We start from the raw sequence: 22,189 nt of genomic DNA on the forward strand, positions 1-22,189 counted from the left end.
TCTCCACTAAAATTCCAGTAGATGTTTCCACAAAAATTGACCAAATTATCGTAAAATTTATATGGAAATATAAAGGACTAAGAATAGCCTTGAGAGTTTTGAATAGATCAGTTGGAGAACACTTATATTATTTGATATCAAAGCTTAATTTAAAAGCTACTGTGATAAAGCGGTATAACAGACATATACATCATTGGAAAAAACTAATATCAAGAAATAAACCCTTATAGTTATTATCATCCGATTTTCAACAAGATGTTAACATAATGGAATGCAATGCAAACAAAAAAAAGGAAAAAAAAAAGAAAAAAGTACATGTTTTCGATAAATGGTGACTAGGTAACAAAATGTGGATTTTCACTGGATAAACACACAAAGAGGAACAAGACAACCCTCAACAGCATTATCTTAAAGAAACAGATGATGCCATTTCTAAGAAGTCAGAAGGAAAGGCAAATGTCCAGAGACAGAAAACCACCCAGGGGCAGCCCAAGCCTGGGGTAGGAGATGGGTGCAAGGAATGAAGGCAGACACTGCAAGGAAACCTTCTCAGGCAAAAGAAAATATTCTCAAACTAGGTTGTCATGACTGTAGCTCCACTGTATAAAAGTAACAAAGCATCACTGACACATACTTAAGAGATGAGCATCACGTAACAAGACTTACATCTCAATGAAGGCATTTTTATAAAGAACAGATAGGCATTCCCCATCACTCAGGCCCACAATCTCCTACAGGACATAGGAGACAGAAGTCCCATGATATTGGTGTTTCACCTCTCAGTCCAACTCTTAAGACCTTGCGCCCTTTTGACCTAAAGTGCTGCTTCACCCACATATTGAATGGCCTTTTTTTTCCAATGGCTGGAGAGATGGTTGTGAACAAAGAAAATATTGATGACTGCTCTTTCAAATATTTCACTTGCAAACACAGAAACAATGTTTTTCACCTTTCGTCCTGTAAAGGCAGCTCGATGAAGTGGCGTGTCTCCCATGTCATTTAACACATTCACTTCCGCACCAGCCTGGTAAACAGGAAAACTTTATCTTCCACATGCCCAGAAATACACAAAGCTGAAAATAATTCCCTAAAAATATATTAAGTATTTCAAATTAAAATCATTATTAATATTGTTTAGGTGTCACAGAAAACAAATTCAACTCATAGTAAACCCTAGGTCCACTACATGGGGGACCTAGAAGCGGCAGCTCTGGGCTCTCGACTTCCATCTGGCCCAGCACTTGCTGCTGGAACCATCTGGGGAGTGAACCAGCAGACAAAGAGCTCTCTAGTGCTTTAACTGTGCCTTTCAAATTAAAAAAGATTTTAAAAATAAAGATTTATTTTTATTTGAAAGGCAGATTTATAGAGAAGGAGTGAGACAGAAGGAGAGGGAGTGAGAGAGAAGAGACAGAAAGGGAGAGAGAGAAAAGGAGATCTTCCATCTGTTGGTTCACTTCCCAAATGGCCAGAATGGCCAGAGCTGAGCCTATCTAAAGCCAAGAGCTAAAAGCCTCTTCAGGGTCTCCCATTTAGGTATAGGGTCTCAAAGACTTGATTATCCTCCACTGTTCTCCCAGGCCATAAGCAGAGAGATGGGTTAGAAATAGAACAGCCAAGATATAAACTAGCACCCATATGGGATGCTGGCACCTCAGGGTGAGGATTAGCCTACTGAGCCAAGGCACTGGCCCCATAAAATAAACTTTTTTTTTTTTTAAGTAAATACCAGGTTTCCTAGAAGGTGAAAGTCTTACTGGTAGAATACAACTTTTCTTTAGAAATCTATATACCTGCACTTCTCTGTTGCAGTGTCACATGGAAAAAAGCACATCTATGTGAATGAAATACCTTCCTTATTCTCAAAAACTTCACTTCAGGGGATTTTTAAGATATCACTATAAACATATAGACTGCAAAATTAATCTAATTTCAGAAATCGCAGGGGTGATAAGCACAGGCACTCAAGTCCCTGCTGCACATGTGGCTTGAATTCCAAGCACTCTGCCTCTGATTCAGCAATTAACGAGCCTGTTAATGAGCCTGTTGGACGGCAGAACATGATGGCTCAAGTACTTGACTGCTTAACACCCATGCAGAAGACCCAAATAATATTCTGAGTTCCTGACTTCCGCCTGGGTAGGCCTGGCTTTAGAGGCACTTGGGAAGTGAATCAGTGATAGATTCTATCTATTTCTATCTCTCCTTGCTTTGTAAATGAAACTACAATAAAAAAGGAACATCAATGTGATAATGTATTCATCACAGAACTAAGAAATACAAAGTCTCAATTCTTTTAAGTACATCATGTACTAAGAGATTGTAACATTTTTAAAACCATTTAGCATGCACTTTATTTTTCAACTGTCTTGTTCATAAAACTGAAAATAGTATCTATTAATATGCACACTTTCACAATTTTTAGGTCAATAATATAAAACTCATATGATCAAAGAATGAGAATTTAATTAAACTAGCTAACCTAATTCATCATGTATTCTGTAAAGAATTGTCTTCAGTAATGAGCTGTTTTTTTAAAAAAAATAATAATGCATTTTACTTGAATGGTAGTGACAGGTGTGGGAGGGAGGGGGAGAGAGAGAAAGAAACCAAGACGGAATGGCCTTCCATTACTAGTTCACTCTGCAAATGGCCAAAATGGCCAGGGCTGGGCCAGGGTGAAGCTAGGCAACACTAAAGGTCTTCTTCAGGTCTCCCACTTGAGTGGTATGGGTCTGAGCACTTGAACTATCTTCTACTGCTTTCCCACATGCATTAGCAGGGAGCTGGATCAGAAGTGGAATAGTGATGACTCAAACAGGTGCGTCATATGGTATGCCAAAGTCACAGCTGGCGGTTTAATCAGCTCCATCATAACACCAGCCCCCAAAATGATGTTTTAAATAAGTCTTTATGATCCAGTTGCCTTTTCTTAGACTTGCATTTTACACTGTTCATATGAATAGTATTTATTATAGTCATTAAAAACTTAAGCCATAACAAGACCTTCAACAGATCCTCGACCACTTGTTTATGTCCAAAATAGCATGCCAGATGAAGAGGTGTCCAGCCCAAGTTAGACTTACTTCTTCCTAAAAATGGAAAGAGATAAGGCATTTTTAGATGTTATTTAGGCAATTTCAAAATTGGCTAAATTCCTCCTTAATAGGCAGCTTCAGTCACTAGGTCATGACTCTCCTTCACATCACGCGGCTACTGAGTAGAAGCAATAGACACAACACAAGCTGTGAAATGGGTGCAAAAGGTTCAAACTCAGGAGACCCAGGTCTGGTACCCCCTTTCTCACTCGGTGTCCTCATCCTTAACAAGACAGATGGGAAGCACATGGGGATCACATTCAAACCAGAAGAATTCTAGTAGCCTATTGTTTCTCAGGTTCTGAGTCTGCAACCAGCTTGCCATCAGCTAGCAAAAACAGGATTTCTTGGCATAATAGCACATGAAAATGACTGAGAAACTGTACCACAAAGGAATCAATAAATATATTCTTTCCAGCATTTGGCCAGCTGTTAGCTGTATACAAAGTGACTGAAAATGGAGTCTGACACCAAATAAAACCTCAGGTAATCAGCATATTGGATTACTACAGTGACGGCATGTCCACCTAGATAACCAGAATCAAAGTTAAAAGTCATGAAATCAGATCCTCGCAGAGAGCTAAGCAGTATAACACAAATGGAGTGCTGCAAAAAGTAAACCTATACTCTTCAATTCAATATAACAAGGATTGGGGACACTACAGCTTAGAGCTGGGGCAGCTCCAAAAGCTTGTTAAGAAACACATTGAGTTGGAGAGAACAGGACCTATACAAATTCCCAAAGCCCACAGCCTGGAGGTCCATCACAATCCAGGAGAGTGCTGGCCCTGGCACTGCAAGGAGGAGAGCAGCTGGATCTTGGCCTAGTGGTGAAAGAGACAGCAGTACCTTCTCTGCCCCTGTACATCACCGCCTCTTGTCCACATCAAAGCACTCTGCGTGCCATCTACTCAAACTCCTACATCTGCTTCCACTGAATGAATGCCCTCTGGAACCCCAAACACCTTCAGAGTCTCTGTTTCACTGTATCTTCTGTTCAGTGAAACCTAGCTTGTTTGATAGCGGTCCCTTCCTGGGGGCCAGCACTGTGGTGCAGCACACAAAGTTTCCATTTGTGAGGTTGGCACCCCATATGAGCACCAGTTTGTGACCCAGGTGCTCTGCTTTCTATTCTGCTCCCTACTAACAGTCTGGGAAAAGCAGTGGAGGATGGATGAAATGTTTGAGCCTCTGCTACCCATTTCAGACACCTGGCTAGGACCTGGCCCACCCCTGCTACTCGCAGGCATTTGGAGAAGTGAACCAGCAGATGGAAGACCTCTGTTTCTCACCCTGTAACTTGGTTTTTCAAATGGCCTTTTAAACAAAAGAAGGAAAAGAAAATGCTTGCTGCTTTTTCCTCAGGTGGGAGCCCTATTCCCACATCCACAATGTACCTGATAAACCAAAGTCTTGTGAATCTCCATTAAAAAAACTTCCTGCTGGGGCCCAGCATGATAGCCTAACTGCAAAAGTCCTCCCCAGTTCCTGTCCCAGCGGCCCCACTTCCCATCCAGCTCCCTGTTTGTGGTCTGGGAAAGCAGGTCCCAGGACAGCCCAAAGTCCTGAAGGCAGCTCCGGACTCCTGGCTTTGGATTGGCTCAGCTCTTTGTGATCACTTGGGGAGTGAACCATCGGAAGGAAGAGCTTCCTCTGTCTCTCCTCCTCTCTGTGTCTCTGACTTTCCAATAAAAATAACCTTCAGAAAAAAGAAAGAAAGAAAGAAACTAGGCCATTCTCACCATCTCAAGAAAAAACTTACTGCTGTCCTTGGCCAATGGCATCTTCCCTCATGTCATAACCCATCTTTTGAGCCCTAGTTCCCTTCAATGCCTGCTCTGCTGCCATCTCCAGACTCCATCCCTTGCCAAGTAATTTTCTCTCTCCACAGCCAATCCTGCCACCATCCAAGAAGGATCTGTCTATTCAATAACCTGGTCTCAGACCCAACACAGTAGCCTAGCAGGATCCCGTGTGTTTGCTGGCTGCTCCACTTCCAACTTCCTGTTTGTGTCCTGGGAAGGCAGCAGAGGATGACCAAAAGCCTTGGGATGCCACATTGTGTGGGGACGCAGAAGATGATCCTGGCTTTGGATTAGACTGGCTCAGCTCCAACCACGGGGTCCACGTGGGGAGTGAACCAGCAGATTAATATCTTTGTCTCTCCATTTCTGTATAAATCTGACTTTCCAATAAATAAATAAATCTTCAATAACCTAGTCTGAGTCTTAGCCTCCCTGTTTTCTCACAAACTGTGCCTGTGTTTAACAGATCACACCATGATCAACACAGAAATTCCCCTTCCCACAGGCCCTCAACAATCCAGCTTGTTCCTGCAGCCATACCCTGACCTCTTCTGATTTCCTTAACCCTTGGCTCCTTACTCATTCTCATTCTCCACTCATGTAAATACTCCCCAGTCTCGCTGCCTTCAGTTAATCCAGGAAACATTCCTTCATGCTCCATGTCAACCTTTCTTTATGAACATTCCCAGTATCCTTACACCATTACTTTTTTCATCAGAAGCCAGCATGGTGGCACATCAGGTTAAGTCTCCACCTGCAGCACCTATATTCCATACAAGCACCAGTTGAAGTCCCAGCTGCTCCACCACTTCCAATCCAGCTCCCTACTTATGCTCTGGGAAACCAGCAGGGGGTAGTTCAAGTCCTTAGTCCCTTGCACCCACATGAGAGACCAATTAGTTGTTCCTGGCCCCTGGCTTCAGATTGGCCCAGTTCCAGCCACTAGGGACATTTGAGGATTGAGCCAGTGAATGAAAGATCTCTCTGTCTGCTTCTCTCTGTGTAACTCTATCTTTCCTATAAATAAATCTTAAAAAAAAAAAAAGAAAGAAAAAGAAAAAATTACCAAAGCCTGAACAAAGTTAAAATGGCACAGCTCAGCCAGACAGTCCTTCACACCCTGTTCCGATGCCTCTTGACTTTACAACAGGTTCTTTCATCCTTCACTGTGCTCCTCACCCAGACAGCTCTCTTAGCAAATGGCCTCTTCTTTCAGCACCACAGTGAAAACAGGTTGTGCAGAATTCCCCAGTCCTCCTGGCTCCAAACCTGCCATCGCACCTATGTGTACATGCAATCTTCAGTGCTTCCATCCTGATGGCCAACAACTGCTCTTCCTACATCCTGGATGCCAACCAACCCTTCTCACTTCACAGGTGCTCCTTTTTTCCTAGCTTCACCTTTTCCCTCTTCAGCTATTGACAGAGAGGAGCAAGTGAATACTCCTCTTGATATAACAAGTAAACCACAGAGGTCAGTCCCGTTGACCCCATGCTCCCCACCAGTTACTGTGTTCCCCCCACTCTCCTCCCATTTCCACCCTTCACTCACTCTTTCCACACGCCTCCTTCCCATCAGTGTTTCATGTCCCAGCATACCATTACAGCCTTCCTCAAGCTTTGCAAAGATGCTGCCTCTGACTCTCAGGAGCTTGCCATGGCTGCCACATCACCGCAGCACTGTCCAACATCAGACTGCTAAATCCACAGTCCTCCCTGAATGCCACAGCCATGCACGCTGCCTCTCCTGTCATTCACACTTCCTCCCAGGTCTCATCTAGAAGTTTCATTTTCTCTGACCGCCTCAGTATCAGTAACTGCAAAAACTGCTCACTGTGGGTGCTTTCCCATTGTTTTGTTCACACCAAGATCCAGATTTCCACCTCCAGCTACCTCTAGGACACCTCTATTTGCATGACACAGGGTAGTACATGCTCATAAGGCACAATGCTGAACTCACCCTGCATGCTACACACACATGCAAAGGCTACTGACACACCCTAACATGTATTCATTCTCCATTGCCCCCTATCCACCCTACTTCTCAAACAGTATCATCTTTGCCATTTTCTCATTCTGAGCCCCACACTGTGTAACTTGTATTGATTCTCACCCCTAGATCTAATTACATCCACTTCTTCTACTCCCATTACTTCTTTAAGCAACTAACACCTAATACTCCTCCTCTATCAGCTTCTGATTTGTCTCCTCACATCTCTTATTTCCAAGCAGAATTCTGGATCAAGAATTTAAAATTCTCAAAATTCTGATTTGCACAATGTTTCAAACTTCTTTTCCTTTTAATTTATTCTTACAGCTATCTTTTTAAAAATGTGCCTCCTGACCCCAGCTACCTGCTAATGCAGACTCTAGGACATTCCAGTGACCAGGTCCCTGCCATCTACATGAGAGACCTGCTTTGAGTTCCCGGCTCCTAGCTTCAACCTAGCCTATCTCCAGTTAGGGCAGGAACTGCAGGAGAAAGCCAGCTAATGGGAACTGGTTGTTTGTGCCTGTCTCTAATTAGTAAATCATGTTTCAGTGCACAAAAAATACTGTGAAGATCATTTACAAGAACAGTATGGCAAAGGAAAGCATGAAGACACTGGAGAGGTTGAACTGTAGCACAACAGGTGCAATCACCACTTGTGATGCTTGCATCCCATATCAGAGTGCTGTGTAGGTCTTAACTGCTCTGTTTCTGACCCAGCTCTCTGCTAAGGAAGCTGGGAAAGCAGGGGATGAAGACCCAGGCACTTGAGGATGACACATGGGTGGAGTTCTTAGCTCCCTTCTTCAGCCTGACACAGGCCTGGTTGTTGCAGCCATTTGAGGAATGAACAAGTGAATAGATTTCTCTCTCCCCACATGTAGTTCTTTCAAATAAATGTTTTTTTTTTTTCAATCTGCAAAGACAAATAAATACAACACTGGGAAACATGAACAGATATTATTGGGTAATATTTTAGTAACTTTCGACTTCCTAGTAAAGTGGTAACACAACACAGAATGAGTTTATTTGGCTTCCAAAGCTCTTTTTTTGAAACATAGCTAACAGAATGCATATAGACACATATATACACATAGACATTTTTTATTTTCAAGAGGAGCACATACTTAAAACACAGAAACCACTACAGCAACACTTCCAGTACTTTATAGCATAGTATCAGTATCTCAAGATTTGGAAGAAATATCTACAAAAGAGAACACTCAAATTCCAGGAAAGAATCCCCCCACACATGTCAACAGAGCTGACATCCAACCTTACCCACCCATTTTCTTCCCTTCCAGTGGACATCAAACCAGATGATGTCATTCTCTTGCATAAAACTTAAACTGCCCTTAATACAAAACCTGACAAAGTACGAGGTGAAATTTTGAAACTGTATAAACATATTTCTCACTTTTACATTTCCAAGTAGATAGCGTCCTGCTAACTAGCCTGAGGCAACCCACGATGGAGTAGGATCGGAGACAGAAAAGGGTCTTGGAGGACTATCATATGCTTTCGGCATTCAAAATAGAATCCTGAGGTCAACATTAAGAAGGTCTAACGAAAAACAGGTTTTTAAATCACTTAAACAAACTTGGACTATTCCTGTAGTTTCCAGACAAGTTAGATAACAGTTTTTTCCCTTCTGCCATATAACAATTCCTTCCCACTGAGGGGAAGGCATGATGTTGGCTGCTCCAGGGTAAAAAAAAAAAAAAAAGGTGATAAAGATAGCTACCCCTAAGCCTGTACTTTCAGAACACAGACTATAGGACAGTAAGACAGAAGGTCAACATACGGTTCCTAATCTTATTCCAGAAAGTGGGATAAATTAAGGAGACAATAAGAACTGGGCCTGTCCACCTGCAAGGTGGATCCATCACAGCACTCAGACAGAAGGCAAACACAGCCAACCAGAGCTGCTGTAGGTTTCCATGTGTCACTGGGTGCCACACACTGCCCTCCCAAGACAGGCACACGAGTGAAGCTGAAGGGAGCCAGCCAACGGCCAGAGGCACCATGTGACAGAGGCTCGGGGTGACACAAAGCCAACAAGAGTGAAGGTGAGTCTTGTGATTCCACCAAGAAGCACCACCTGTATCACAGGACTTAGCAAGGGACCTGGCTTCAACTTTCAATCTCAGTATGCCTCAGCTGCAAACACTTGCGAAACACTAAGAAGCCAATGATCAACAACCAACAGAAGGCTTCTCATGGATCGGAGGTCACTCTGCCTGCACTGTGCACACAATAAGGCTCACCTCACACCTGAATGCCAACTGGACCTAGGAGTGGAGGCGGAGATGATGCAGGGAGCGTGACCAGGCATTTACCAAACAGGCTACTAAGACTGAAGAACCAAAACCAATCTACTCGTTGCCTCCCTCACACCTCCCAGGATGAGAAGCAGCTTGTTACAACACCAGAACCACTTTAAAGAACTGCTTATTGCTACCCAGAGTACAAGAGTATAATACCACATGCTTAAACCTTGCTACACAAGGTGCATTTTGATTTGGCTCCTGCTTACCACCTAGCCTGGCCTCTCCCCTTCCCCTCCAGCCTATGGGCCCTCGCCATCCATGCTGCCTTCATATCAGGCCTTGGCATATGCCATTTTTTCTGCCTCACACCCTCTTCTTCCCTAGCTTCATCCAACTAACTCCTAAGAACTCTTTAATGCTTTACCTTTAATTCACTTCCTCCAGGAAGCTAAACCTTCAGGTTCCAGTTAGAGACCTCTCCTATGTGATCCCATGCTACCTGCCCTACAGGATATGCTCATGGGATCTGGTCATCCAGTGCACTGATCTCAGCAACAATCTCATCTGTCCCTCCATCACTGACTCCAAGGTATCTGCATGTGGGGCACAGTAAGCACTCAAACCTGCTGGTTCAACTGCAACGCCTTTGAGCAGACGCATCACAGAATGCTCTTGTGAACTCATCCGAGCAGCCTATAAGGGTTACTACAGGCTACCCAAATGGCCTGTAAGTTCTCTGGTTTACAACAGACTAGAATGGGCATTTTACCCAGTCCTGTGGGGTTTCTTCTTCAGAGAGATTTACCACACGAAACATTAGAGATCAACATACCATGTAGCAGTGCAGATTCATGAGGAAGCTTAAAAAATACAAAGCTCATAACCAGGGGACAGGTGTTTAATGTAGTGGTTGAGAAGTCCATATCCCATACTGGATTGATGGGTTCCACTCCCAGCTAATGCAGACCCTGGGAGGCAGCAGTGACGGGCCCACATGGGAAGCTTTAGCTCCTTGCTTCTGGCTTCTGCCTGGTACAACCCCAGCCATGGCAGACATCTGGGGAGCGAACCAGCAGATAAAAGCTTGCTCACTCACCTGCACTCCTTCTGAATCCATGAATACACATCTGCCTCTTAAAAAATTGTGGAAACTAAAGGAAAAAAAATTGTGGCCACTTGTAGCAGTTCAAGCCACTGTCTACAACACAGCATCTCACATAAGTGCAGGTTCAAGTCCCAGCTTCCCTGCTTCTAATCCAACTTCCTGCTAATGTGCCAGAGAAAGCAGTGGAAGATAGTCAAGTGCTTAGGCCCCTGCCACCACGTGGGAGACCAGGATGAAGTACCATCCTCCTGGCTTCTTGCAGCTATCTGGGGAATTAACCATTGAAATGGAAGAGCTGTCTCTCCTTCCCCCTAACTCTGCCTTTCCAATAAATAATCATTTTTAAATATATATTTTTAAAATATATATATATTTTTTAAAAGCTCACCTTTGCAATTAATGTCAGCAATTATTGCATTCCTCTTGATGGTTTGTAGTAACTGTCTTACTTCTTCAATGTTGCCATTTCTGGCATGATGGAGAAGCTGCTGTTCTGCTTCGGTATTCATTTCTGGATTTAAAAAATAACAGCATAATTAGTTTTTAGACAGTACCTGGATATCAGAAAGAAGAACACTACCTTCACTTTGTAGCTAACTACATAGTTTCTACATTTAACTAAGACACAAATTAACAAGGCAAGAACTCAACCGGGAGACTCTTACTACCAAGGAAGTAGCCTAGATCAAGTTTGACTAACCTCATGAGCCAGCCTAAGAGTCTATGTAAATAGTTACTACATTAGTAACTAGAAATAGCTAAAATACGGCATTCATGGGGCCAGTGACATGGCATTTAAGCCTCTGTCTGCAGTGCTGGCATCCCAAATGGGCACCAGTTCAAGTCTCAGCTGTTACAATGCAGCTTTCTGCTACCATGCCTGGGAAGGGAGCAGAAGACAGCCTAAATCTTTGGGTCCCTGTACACTCAGGGGAGACCCAGAACAATCTCCAGGCTCCTCCTGGCTTCAGATCTGGCCATTACAATCTGTTGAGGAGTGAACCAGCAGATGAGCAGATGGAAGATCTCTCTCCCTCTTCCTCCTCTCATTTCCCTCTGTAACTTTGCCTTTCAAGTAAAGAAATAAATCTTTGAAGAAAAAAAATGACATTCATACAGAAATACTGTAAGACTAAAATATACACTAGTATTAAAAAGCACTCTGAATAGAAATCACTAAGCACCTAGAATAACTATACTTAGCCTTCTCTTATTTTCTTAATAAGCTACAAATTAAACTTACAAAGTTTCACATTTGTTTTTTAATGATTGATTAAAGGCAGAGTTGCAGGGTGAGAGAAAACTCTTCCATGTGTTAGTTCACTCTCCTGGCTACCAAGAGCCAGGCTGAAGCTAGGAGCTTCATCCAGTGCACTGGATGGGTACAATGGCCCAAGCACTTGGGTCATCCTCCATTGCCCTCCCTGATGTATCAACAGAGAACTGGATGGAAAGTGGAGCAATATGGAATGCTGGAAGGCAGCTTTACCCATTTTGCCACAAATCTAGCCCCAGAAGTTACAAATTTAAAGCATTTACAGTCTAAAAGTTACCAATTTAAGGCATTTACATCAAAATGGGCAAGTATTATGAACAGCAACTCCCAGGAGAAATAAAATTTTTCTTATTAAGAGTCAAAAAATACAATTAAATCAAACACAAATTGTATCTAATTTGCATAAGAATTAAGCAAAAAATCTTAAAAAGTCAAATAGACCCAATGCTAATACTAAACTACTAATATGCATGTAAAGCCAATCCATTATAAGTGCCAGTTGATAGATAACAATTTGGCATTACCAAAACATACACACACCCAGGCAATTCCATGCCCAGCAATCTACCCTATAGAAACAGCTACCCTAGGTTATCAGCATATTCAGAAACATTATATCTTCAGTATCAGAAAAGTTAGAGACAACTCCAAGTCCAAAAGAGACCAAAAGAGGTGTCTACAGGTCAGAGAATGAATGGCAGAACCGAAGGCTTGGCTTCCAACACCTATACAGAGTGAACTCTGGGATTGTGAACCCCAATCCACATTCCTAACACATTCTGGGCCGCACTAATGCCAAATTTAGGTTAATTATACCAATGTGCCAGCACAGCTGCCTATCCTACCTTTTTTTTTTTTTTAAAGGTGGATGTTATCCATTTTTTTTTTTATTGTTGTTAACATTGTATTATGTGATACAGTTTTATAGGCACTGGGGATTCCCCCCACCCCTCCCATACCCCTCCCCCCATGGTGGATTCCTCCACCTTGTTGCATAACCACAGTTCAAGTTCAGTTGAGATTCGTTCCTTGCAAACACATATCTAGCATAAAGTCCAGCGTCTTATTGTCCAGATAAGTTCAGTGGCCTCTTGGGGAGACCTTCTCTAGTCTGAAGATAGGGCTAACAGAGTAAAGATCCGGTCAGTTAAAAGCCCCAACAAAACCTCAGTATCAATATACAACATTATGGAATTAATTAATTGTTTTTTTTTTTTTAAGATCTGTAGGGAAAGGCAGGGAAAGCCAGGCTGGAGGGCTGCAGAATGAATGGGTCTGGGGATGTGTTAACAATATGAGTGGCTGAGGGCATGTTTGACAGGGGAGGAACACAGAGCAGGCCACTGCACTCATAGGTGGCCAAGGGCACTGAGACAGACTGGTACAAAGGGGGAAGACAGGGAGCATGTCTGGGTCAGGCGAAGGCACTCACCCACATGGGAGACATGGGCTGGGCTAAAGTAACACTGCCCGCCCCCGCTGGCACACTCAAAAGCTGGGCCTGGAGGGCATGCCTGACTGGGTTAGGCCACAGTACTTCCCATGAGTATCATGGCCAGGGGTGAGTCACTTCAGGCTGGACTGCAGCATCCATCGGAATGTGAGAAAATCAGATCTGCAGGCAGATTCAGTAGGGGAGCTGTGGGCTCCTCTATGGGACTATAGCACTTGTTTTGTGCAAGACCTAGGAGTGGTGACAAGCCGAGCCAGGCTGGGCCAAAAAACTCACCTAACAGGAACTCACCTAACACTCACAGCAGCCAGGCTGGGCCAGGTTGCAGCACTGACCAGCACATGCAAGAGCTGGGATTAAGAGAAGACCATGCAAAGCAGTGTCATGACACCTGCCAGCACATGAGATTGGGACTGGGGACAGGCCTGGTAGGGAAACTTGTGGAACTCCCCTACTAAGGACCCAGCTCCTGCTGGGGAGCACAACAGCCAGGGCTTGAGATGAACTAGGCCAGGTCAAGCAAGGCTGCAGCACTTGTGTGAGTCTGGTCTGGGGACAGGCCAGGTTGGGCTAGGCCACGGCACCTGATAGCACACACAAAAGCCAGGATAGGGGGTGGGCTGCAAGATCCAGCCAGGTCAGGCTGCAACATTCACCAGCAAGAGCTGAGATTGTGGGCAGGCCATGCTAGGCTCGATCAAAGCACCTGCAAGCACACACAAAGACCTGTAGGCACCTGCCAGAACCAGAATGGGTTTGGGACAGGCTAGGCTAGGATGCAGCAACTGCTGGATCACAGGAGAACCAGATTTGATGGTGAGCCAAGCTGGGCTAGGCTGTAGCAACCACTGATGAGCCAGAACGGGTGTGGGCCAGCTGGTTAGGCCACCAAAAAATGCCAGAACTGGGAGCCAGCATGTTACACTGGGCCACAGCACCCACCAGCACATGAGAGATCTGGAGCTGGGAGCAGGCCAGGTAGGAGCTGCTAGGCTGTAGCTCCTGCTGACAACCATGAGAGTCAGGGCTAGGAACAGGGTAGGTCAGGCCAACACAGGCTGGGATACAGCACCCATCAACACACATGTGAGCTGGGTCTAGGGTCAGGCCACCTAGGCCAGTCCATAGCACACACTGGCATGAGCCAGAGCCAGGACAGGGCACAAGCCAGGCTAGGTTACACTGCAACATCTGCCAGTTCACAAGAGGGCTGGGAGTGAGCCAGGCTGGGCTGGGCTGTTAGACCTGTGAGCAAAATCCGCTTCTGAAGATTGACCAGGCTGAGCCAAGCTGTAGCACCTGTTGGCAAATGCCAAGACTGAGGGCAAGCAATCTCAGATTGGGCCGTAGCACCTATTGGCACATACAAGATCTAGAGCTTAAAGCAGGCCTGGCAGGGGAACTGTAGGCACTTCTCTGCTATGCTGCAACTCACCCAGGTAAACATAAGAACCAGGACTGGGGGCAGGCCAGGCTGCACAAGGCAGCAGCATTTGTTGGCACTTGTGTGGACCGAGTCTGGGGATGGGTTAGCTGAGCTAAACTGTAACACACATGGGTATGCACAAGAGCCAGAGGGGATGTGGGCTGGGCTAGGACACAGCAGAGGATGGCACATGCAAAAATGGCTGGGAGTGGGCCTAGCAGGGGTAATTGGGGGGTCACCCCATCTAGGCTGTGGGACCTGCTGGTATGCGTAAGGACTAAGCCTATGGCAGGCTGGTTGGGCTGAGCCGCAGCACCCATCGTTTCACATAAGAAATTGAGTTGGGATCAGAACTAACCAGACAGCTGTATTCACCAGAATGTATGTTGCCTGGTGAGGTGACAGACCCTACCTGACACTATACTGGCTGGTATACAATGGTCAAGTCTGAGGTCACCCCAAACAAGGTTTCCTGGAGGAACTCCCAACTATATGACTGGACTCAAATCAGCAAAATTCACATACAAGAGAAATTCAAACAAGGGAAAATCAAGATATGTGATCCATGTACACGTATCAGGACTGGAACTCCACAGCTGCTGATGCCCGTGCAGGGGACAGCACATTCAGATTCATACAAAGGACACGACAGCCAGCTCATCTAGGCCAGCAAAGGACATCAAGTACCTCCTCAGATGGGAAGCAGAACAGGTTGGACAACTCTCCTGGCCAAGCTTTACAGCATTTTCCTGGGTCTGCAGATGCAGTAAAGTGGACTTGGTCAGCCAACAGGCCCTGGAAAGATCTTCTCAACCCTAGCGCAAAGAAGCCAGTGACATCTCAGAATTATCAAAACCATCCAAGTAACACCCCTAGAAGATGGTTCCCCACATCAAGGTCTCTAAAGTGCCATCATCAACTGCAAATGCTGATGTAGTTTAACAGCAAGGAGCAGTCCCCTTCCATTCCATTCCCCCTCCACAGACACAGGAGAAAAACAAAACAAAACAAAACTGAAACATTTGTCCCACCCACCTTTCTCCAGACCTTGACACTTTCCACCCTAGTCAGAGCCCACATCCCTCTCAACTATGTAACAATACTAAAAATAAAAATTTATAGAGTTTAAAAAAGAAGTGGAGCAATGGAACATGAACTGGTGCCTACATAGGATGCAGGTATCTTAAGCAACAGCTTTTCTTGCTACACCACAATGCTGGCCCCCATTTTTACCCATCCTAAACGCATCTCCTCACCTTTCTTCACAAACTACACTAACTGTGAATACAAAATTTAAAAAAAGGTAATAAAAATCTTAACAGGCAATAGGCTTAGCCCTCCCATACTACAGTACCCACTCCCAGCTCAGGCTCTAGCTTCCTGTGAACGCAGACCTGAAAAGCAGGGGTCATGGCTCAAGTAACAAGACTCCTCCACCCTTGCTCCCTTCTTCCAGTTTTAGCCCCAAGCCAGCCCCAGCCCTTGTGGGTGTTCGAGGAGAGAATCAGTAGATGAGAGTTATCTGTATCTATCTTTATTTTTTATTACTAGTAATAATAATAAGGCTTAATAGAGGAGTTGGGAAATAAAACTAAAGGCATCTTTTAGAAAATAAAGCTGGGGACTAGTCTTGCGGCACAGCTTAGGACATCGGCATTCTATATCAAAGTATCGGTTCAAGTCCCAGATACTCCACTTGCCAGAGTGCCTGAGAAGGCAGTGAAACTTGGACCAAATTCTTGGGTCCCTGTTCCCCAGGGGAACAGATGGAGTTCCTAACTACTGGCTTTTAGCCTGGCCCCTCTCTCCTCCTATAAACCCCCAATTGAGCTTCCATTTAAAAAATAAACAAAAAATAAACCTTTAAAAAAATGTTAAGTAGAAAATTCTCACTACTAGACACACAAGGAAGTAAAAACATTGTATCAAAAACATTGCTTCCCTGTATTTATTGCAGCACTATAAACAAAAGCAAAGATACAGAATCACTGTGTCCATCAAGAAATGAAAGGGAATATGCCAGGGGCTGGTGCCATAATACACAAACCATCCACCCCCAGTGCGAGCATCCCATATGAGTGCCAGTTTGCATTGTGGTTGCTCCATTTATGATCTAGCTCCCTGCTTATGGCCTGGGAAAACAGCAGAGGATGGTGCAGGTCTTTGGGCCCCTGCCTACACAGGAGACACAGAAGCAGATCCCAGCACCTATTTCAGATCAGCTCAGCTCTGTCCATTGCAGCTATTTAAGGAAGGAATGAAGCAGCAGATGAAGATCTTTCTCTGTCTCAGATCTTTCTCTCTGTAAAACCTGCTTTTCAAACAAAATTTAAAATAAGCAAATAAGTTTTTTTTTTTAATTGGAAAGGCAGATATACAGAGAGGAGAGACAGAGAGGAAGATCTTCCGTCCGATGATTCACTCCCCAAGTGAGCGCAACGGCCGATGCTATGCCGATCCGAAGCCAGTAGACTCTTCCGGGTCTCCCACGCGGGTGCAGGGTCCCAAAGCTTTGGACCGTCCTTAACTGCTTTCCCGGGCCACAGGCAGGGAGCCAGAAGGGAAGCGGGGCTGCCGGGGATAGAACCGGCGCCCATATGGGATCCCGGGTGTGCAAGGCGAGGACCTTAACTACTTGCGCCACCGTGCCGGGCCTGCAAATAAATTTTTAAAAGAAAAAAACATGTCGAGGCTAGCACTGTGACAAAACATGTAAAGTCACTGTCTGCACTGTCAGCATTGCATATGGGTGCCAGTTTATGTCCTGACTGCTCCACTTTTTTTCTATTATTATTGCTTTATTTTGACAATCTTTACATAGTTATCAAGAGCTACAGAAAATCAGGTAAGACTTGTGTTTCCACATTATTATTACTATTATTATTATGATGATGATTATTATTTCTGTATCTGGGGTAAGGGGAAAGAAAAAGGGGAGAAGCCCTATCCAGCCTCCGGCCAATCCCAGGTCTCCGATGTGGGGCATGCTCCAAGGGCACGCACTGCTCAAGTGGTTTTGATAATTCAACAGTTCTGATTTGCTGCCCTCTCGCCATTTCAAGGATGATGAAATGTCTCCAGAATCCAATCCACTGGTTGACATAGTTGATTGATTTGTTTTATCCTCCATCCTCTGTTCTGGTATCGGGTGTTGCTGCTCCACTTCTAATCGAGCTCCCTGCTAATGGCCTGGACAAGCAGGCAAAGACAGTCCAAGTACTTGCATCACTGCTGATCACATGGGAGACCCAGGAGTTCCTAGCTTCAGTCTACCCCAGTCCTGCCCGTTGTGAACATCTTGGAGAGAACAATCTTTCTCCCTCTCTATATAAATTTATCAAATTAACCAATTGTTAAAGAAAATGAGGTGTGTTCAGTTTTAAAAAATGTGGTCTGTGTGTATTAATATTCAATCATAAAAAGAAAAAAAGAATGCAATACAGTCGTTTAACCCCATAGAATGGAAACAGAGGACATTGTACTATCTAAAATAAACCAGGTACAAAAAGAATTATATCCCATGTTCTCCCCTACCTCATAGAGATGAGAGGTACAGCAGGTGGTGGGGATAGTAGAACGGATCATGCAGAAGAAGAAAAGGAACAGTGAGACACTGAGGACTAGGAAATACAAGAGGATAGGACAGAGATCAATGGTACCAAAATAATTGAGAAAAAAGGAATTACTTTTGGCATGCCATGATAGAAGGCAACTACAATTTACAAGTTAGGACACATTTCAAAATAACGGTAGAGTCCAAACACATTGAAATAAAATGGAAATATTTGGAAACTAATCTCTTGGGACACAGTCCCTGCAGGTGAATGAAAGAACCACAATAGGGAGCAGCCCAGGTCAGGGAAAGGCACCCACTGGCATGCATTTGGCACAGGTTGGGGGCAAACCAGGCTAAACCAAACCACAACACCCGCTGGCAAACGCAAGCACCAGAGCAGAGTGTGGGCTGTGCAAGGCTGGGACACAATACATACCAGTACACATTGCAGCTGGGACAGGGTGCTGGCTGGGCTGGGCTAGGCTGTAACCCCCACCAGCCTGAACTGGAATTGAGAGTGGGCCGGGGCAAGATACAGCACCCACTGGAAAATGCTGAGGCAAGTGGCCATGCCAGACTGGGCCCCAGCACCCAACCACCACACATGAGAACCAGAGGGGGAGGAGGAAAAACCAGTAGGGGGAATGTGGAGGGCTCCCTTACTGGACAGCCACTCCCACTGGAGAGCATGAGTTGGGATGGGGCAGACCAGACAAGCCAGGGCTACAACACCTATGGGCCTCATGTGAGCTAGATCAGAGGAAAGCCAAGCTGGGCTGAATGTTCCTACTGGTGCGAGCATAAATCAGAATGGGTGAGGGCTGGTTGGGTTTTGCCACAGCATCAGCTGGCAGAGGCGGTAACTGGGGCTTAATTCTGTCAAGTGCATGATCCAGGAGTGGGAGTGGCACAGTAGGGAAAATAGTGGGCACCTCCCTCTTGGATTACCACTCCCACTTGGAAAGCATGAAAACCAAGTCTGGGGCAGGCATGGCTAGACAGAATGGCACCCACCAGCATGTGTGTGGGCTGAAAAGTAGAGCTGGTAGGGTTGAACTAGGCTTCAATGCCAATTGACATGTATCAGAGCTGAATGGAATATGGGACAGACTGAACCAATCTGCTATACATACTGGTAAGCATGGGAACCAGGGTAGGGGGCAGGCCTGGTGGGGGTTATTGTGGATCATCCCGACTAGGCTGCAGATCCCACTGGTTTGCATGAGGGCTGAGTGAGTGCTGGCCAGAATCAGGCTTGACTGCAACACCCAAGATTCATGTGGAAGACAGGTCTGGAAACAGAACTGACCCAGCAAATCCAACCACTAGCATAATACATAAGCTGATTGCGGTGACGGACTGTGTTGGACCCTGTACTTGCAAGCACATGCAAGAATCAGGTCTGGGATCACCTTAGATGAAGTTTCTTTGGAGATCCCTCCAACTGAACTGCTGATCTCAGAACCCAAACCATGAAGAGAAGTGCAGATTCCATGATCTGACCATGGAGTGCAAGTGTGAAATTAAGCCTCCTGAGAGGCTCAGATGAAGCAGTAGACAGCACATCCAGGTGCACATGGAGGATATGGCAGTCCATCAGAGCCTGCAGAGGACACCTGGTACCACAACAGAGAATGGAGGTGAAAGAACAAATTGATCAACTCCCCAGCCAAGTGTTGATTGTGAAAATCTAGGCAAATGGAGACTCTAAGATGGACTATGTTAACCAGTGGATTCTGGAGAGATTTCATCGAGCTTGGAATAGCGAGCTTGGCAGCAATTCAGAACTGTTGAACTATCAAAACCACTTGAGCAGTGCCCTCAGAGCATGCTCCACATCAGGGACCCTGGGATGGGGTGAAAGGTCAGGTGGGGCTTCTCGCTTTATCTCTTCCCTTACCCCAGATACAAAAAAATTAAAAATAAAATAAATGTGGAAACAATGGTCTTACGCACTTTCCTGTAGCCTTTGACCCTCTGTGCCCTAATCAACTATGTAAAAATTATCAAAAGAGGAAAAAAAATTTTTTTAATCCCCACTGTTCCACAAGTGATCCAGCTCTCTGCTAATGCACCAGGAAAGACAATGGGAGACGGCCCATGAACTTCCGCTGATACCATGTGGAAGACCCAGATGGGATTCCAGGCTCCGGGGTTGGGCCTGGCAGAGTCCTGGCTGTTGCAAACACTTGAGAAGGGAACCAGAGGATGCAATACCGAATCTCAATTGCTCTGTCATGTGCATGTGTCTGAGTCTGTGACTCTGCTTTTCCAAGAACAAAAGAAGTGTTGGGAAAGATACATCCTTTTGACTCATGAATGCTTATTGCAGAAGCAGTAAGCCATCAGTTCCCCTGCCAGTCAGAACGATGAGTCAGTCTATGAGGGAACACAGAACTGTTCACTCGGTCACTGTGGGAACAATTTTCAGTTTCTCCACAAATTCACATAACTCCATGGGCCCAGCGTAGTGGCCTAGCACCTAAAGTCCTCACCTTGAACACGCCAGGATCCCATATGGGCACCAGTTCTAATCCCGGCAGCCCTGCTTCCCTCTAGCTCCTTGCTTGTTGCCCGAGAAAGCAGTCGAGGATAGCCTAAAGCCTTGGGACCCCTCACCCATGTGGGAGACCTGGAAGAGGTTCTGGGCTCCGGGATTCAGATCAGCACAGCCCCAGCCGTTGCATTCACTTGGGGAGTGAATCTTCAGAAGATCATCCTCTCGGTCTCTCCTTTTCTGTGTATCTGACTTTGCAATAAAAATAAATAAATCTTAAGAAAAATTCACACAAATCCTGCTCCTTGTTTTGGAACAAAAAGATTTTAATGGCCATGAGAACTTTCAAGGAAATAACCTAATAAACAATACTTTGAGCTACAAACACTAAAAAACTAGAATCTGCTTCTGTCTTAGGGTTCCTTTTCTCCAAGGTCCACTTGAATAAGTTAAACTTCTAATTTTTTTTTCACAAAAAGCCAACTTACATTTTGCACTTTCATAAATACTGGTGGCACTGCCTCAGATCTGTATCACCAAGTTCTGATTTAACGTACTGCATTCTCATCAATTCTGAGATCCTAACAAAGACCCTAAAATTTGTAACTGAAAGGGTAATCATAATTTATAAAGAAAATATCTGTCAGGAGTCCAATTTTTTATAATTTGCACCACTACTATTGCTTAAAACAATCTATAGAATCAAGCAAAAAATTCAATCAGAAATCAAAATTGCTGAGTACCAGCAAATCAAAACAATGATCTGTCCCCCTCTAAGAAGGAAAAGCTAAAACTGAATGACATCTGGATGAAATTGACCCAGTCACGCATGTTAACACACACCCGTACCTTGTAAATACCAAGCACAAGTACAATAGGCAGGCATGGAGAGGCTTGTGGTATGCAAAGATACTACTACTTCAAACGACGACAATCCCCAGAGTCCCAGGTTCACAGCACACCTGGCCTGATTCCAGCTCCATACTGCCACACACTCTGAGAGGCAACAGGCAGTGCCTCAAGCATCTGAGCCCTTGCCACCCACAAGAGAGGTCCAGATTGAGTTCTGAGCTACTACTGACTCTGGCCTGGCCTCACTGTGGGTATTTAACAAGTGAACCAGTGAATAAAAGACATTTATCTTGCTCTTATTCAATTAAAAATAAATATGTACAAGAACCAGCCACTCTTAACAAGATGATAATCACACACATACACCCAAAATCCAACATAGATACCATACAAACCAGCAATTCCACTTCTGGGTGGAATAGATGCAGAAGAACTCCAAGCAGGGCATCTGTCAGCCATATTCCCAGCAGCACTATGCAGAACACCTGAGGCAGATGCCATGTCCACTCACAAATGGACAGAAATAAGATGTCCTATATACGCACATATTAAACAGAACACTGCTCCATCCTTACAAAGGGCACATGCTAGAACATGGATGGGTCCTAAACATATTATTCTGAATGAAATGGACAAGGCACCACAGAACAAACACAGAGCAGAAGTTAAGAGTTTGCCATGTCACAACATGCTGAACTGAATACACAATTTCAAACTGAAGTCATCAAAGGAACTATAACTGCATAAAGGGCCATCCAGCCATTTCACACTCCTCAAGCCATAAAAACACTATTGGAAGAGTGTCCATCCTTTAGAAAGGCAATAAAAGTCTTCAATCAGTGCTCTAATAAACCAGAATAAA

General features: G+C 44.8%; 1 protein-coding gene across 10 annotated transcripts in view; it reads right to left on the reverse strand.

Annotated features, from left to right (window-relative positions):
* Positions 1 to 22,189, reverse strand: part of OSBPL1A (oxysterol binding protein like 1A) — a 203,237-nt gene that overhangs the window by 175,307 nt on the left and 5,741 nt on the right. For 3 of the 10 annotated variants that reach the window (XM_040984812.1, XM_040984814.1, XM_040984815.1), the window contains exons 1-2: positions 3,007 to 3,094; positions 950 to 1,087 (exon numbers count right to left, since the gene is read on the reverse strand). In XM_040984812.1, the coding sequence (XP_040840746.1) occupies positions 950 to 994 (45 nt within the window). In that variant the 5' untranslated portion in view covers positions 995 to 1,087; positions 3,007 to 3,094. Of the gene's footprint in view, positions 1 to 949; positions 1,088 to 3,006; positions 3,095 to 10,655; positions 10,779 to 15,109; positions 15,529 to 16,630; positions 16,648 to 22,189 lie in introns of those variants that run through there. The other 7 variants (XM_040984809.1, XM_040984810.1, XM_040984808.1 and 4 more) reach the window with 6 other exon arrangements.

The sequence above is a fragment of the Ochotona curzoniae genome, unplaced genomic scaffold (genome assembly GCF_017591425.1).
Source record: "Ochotona curzoniae isolate NIBS_2020 unplaced genomic scaffold, NIBS_Ocur_1.0 contig_43, whole genome shotgun sequence".
Classification (NCBI taxonomy): Eukaryota; Metazoa; Chordata; class Mammalia; order Lagomorpha; family Ochotonidae; genus Ochotona; species Ochotona curzoniae.